The sequence below is a fragment of the Genypterus blacodes genome, unplaced genomic scaffold (assembly GCF_046128005.1).
Source record: "Genypterus blacodes isolate CSIRO-AG114 ecotype Tasmania unplaced genomic scaffold, CSIRO-AGI_Gbla_v1 ptg000014l_1, whole genome shotgun sequence".
NCBI classification, from domain to species: domain Eukaryota; kingdom Metazoa; phylum Chordata; class Actinopteri; order Ophidiiformes; family Ophidiidae; genus Genypterus; species Genypterus blacodes.
Genome location: NW_027466828.1, coordinates 40,001 through 41,708, shown reverse-complemented (window position 1 = coordinate 41,708; position 1,708 = coordinate 40,001). Strand labels below are relative to the sequence as shown.

General features: G+C 55.7%; 1 protein-coding gene across 1 annotated transcript in view; it reads left to right on the top strand.

Moving 5' to 3' along the window:
* Nucleotides 1-101: 101 nt before the first annotated feature.
* The window catches only part of LOC143015278 (protein-methionine sulfoxide oxidase mical3b-like), a 13,815-nt gene continuing 12,208 nt past the window's right edge, over nucleotides 102-1,708 (top strand). The window contains exons 1-6 of the mRNA XM_076169214.1: nucleotides 102-433; nucleotides 534-741; nucleotides 830-943; nucleotides 1,122-1,223; nucleotides 1,326-1,481; nucleotides 1,608-1,708. Coding sequence (XP_076025329.1) covers nucleotides 179-433; nucleotides 534-741; nucleotides 830-943; nucleotides 1,122-1,223; nucleotides 1,326-1,481; nucleotides 1,608-1,708 — 936 coding nt within the window. The 5' untranslated portion in view covers nucleotides 102-178. The remainder of the gene's footprint in view (nucleotides 434-533; nucleotides 742-829; nucleotides 944-1,121; nucleotides 1,224-1,325; nucleotides 1,482-1,607) is intronic.

Here is a 1,708-nt window from a genome sequence, read left to right as displayed (position 1 = left end):
GAGCTTCACAGTAGCAGGTTACTAATAAACAACAAAGAGCCATCGTTCATCAGGTGTGTGTTGCACTGAATCCTCCGTCCCGTCTCCTCTCTCCAGCCTCTGAAGCCGAGCTGGAGTCGCTCAGTCACACGGTCAGCAGGAGACGTCCTGCTCTGGGCGCCCTGCTCCAGGGGTCGCCATGGCAGATGACCCACAATGCCAAGCGCAGGACCTATTTGATGGCTTTGTCAACGCCGCCACCTGCAGGGCGACGCTGGGCGCCTTCAGCCAGCTGTGTGAACATCTGCAGCTCAGGCAAACCAGCCAGCGCCCTCTGTACCTCGCCATCAAGCAACGCCTCAGATACTGGAGAGCCGACGCCCTGTGGGCCAAACTGGACAAGAGGGCAGGGCAGGAGGAGTACATGAGGGGCGGAGCCTGTGCAGACACCACCGTGAGTCCAGCTTCAGGGAGTCATGAGGGAACATCTGAGCTCGTCTGAGTGTCTCTCAGGTTCCTCAGCGCTTCTCTGTTTCCTCTCTCTGATTGGTCAGTGTGTGATCGTGGGGGCCGGGCCCTGCGGCCTGAGGGCGGCGGTGGAGCTGGCATTCATGGGAGCTCGGGTGGTGCTGCTGGAGAAGAGAGACGTCTTCTCCAGGAACAACGTGCTCCACCTCTGGCCCTTCACCATCCAGGACCTCAGAGGCCTCGGGGCCAAGAAGTTCTATGGACGATTCTGTGCCGGATCCATCGACCACATCAGTGAGCATCGTCATCCTTTAGTGTCTGACCTCTGTCTGCTGCAGGTCTCCCTCCCATGAGCCCTTGCTCTTCCTCTCTGTCTCCTCAGGCGTCCGTCAGCTCCAGCTGGTGCTCCTCAAAGTGGCGTTGTTAGTGGGAGTGGAGGTTCACGTCAACGTGGAGTTCCTGAAGCTCGTGGAGCCTGAAGGCCCAGAGGAGCACAGTAAGATCCATCTGCACATGAAGATCGGTTCTGATTGTTAGGCCACTTAGCTTTATGATCGCCATGACGATGTTGGTCTCAGTTCAATAATCTGTCCAATAAATAAATGATGTAACATCTTGGATCCTCTGTGTCTTCTGTGTCCTCTGTGTCTTCTATCTTCTGTGTCTTCTGTCAGAGGTGCGGTGGAGCATGGACGTTCATCCTCAGTCTCATCCTGTCAATCAGCTGCAGTTTGATGTGATCATTGGAGCAGATGGACGGAGGAACACTCTGCCTGGTACCACAGCCCAACACCTGCAGCATCTGGAGGAGCCTCACCCCTCAGATCTCCTTCAGTGAAACCCCTGGACTGTGAATCTTCTTCTGCTTGTTCCTTCAGGCTTCAGGCGTAAAGAGTTCAGGGGGAAACTCGCCATCGGCATCACGGCAAACTTCCAGAACCGTAACACCACCGCGGAGGCCAAGGTGGAGGAGATCAGCGGCGTGGCCTTCATCTTCAACCAGAGGTTCTTCCAGGAGCTCCGCCAAGACACGGGTCAGACCTTTACCACCTGAGACACAGAGAGACTCCAGTGTGATGTTCTGATCCATTATCCTCCTCCTCCTCCTCCTCCTCCTCCTCCTCCTCTGCTCCTCCTCCTCCTCCTCCTCTGCTCCTCAGGCATCGACCTGGAGAACATCGTTTACTACAAAGACGACACTCATTACTTTGTGATGACGGCAAAGAAACACAGTCTGCTGGTCAAAGGCGTCATCCTACAG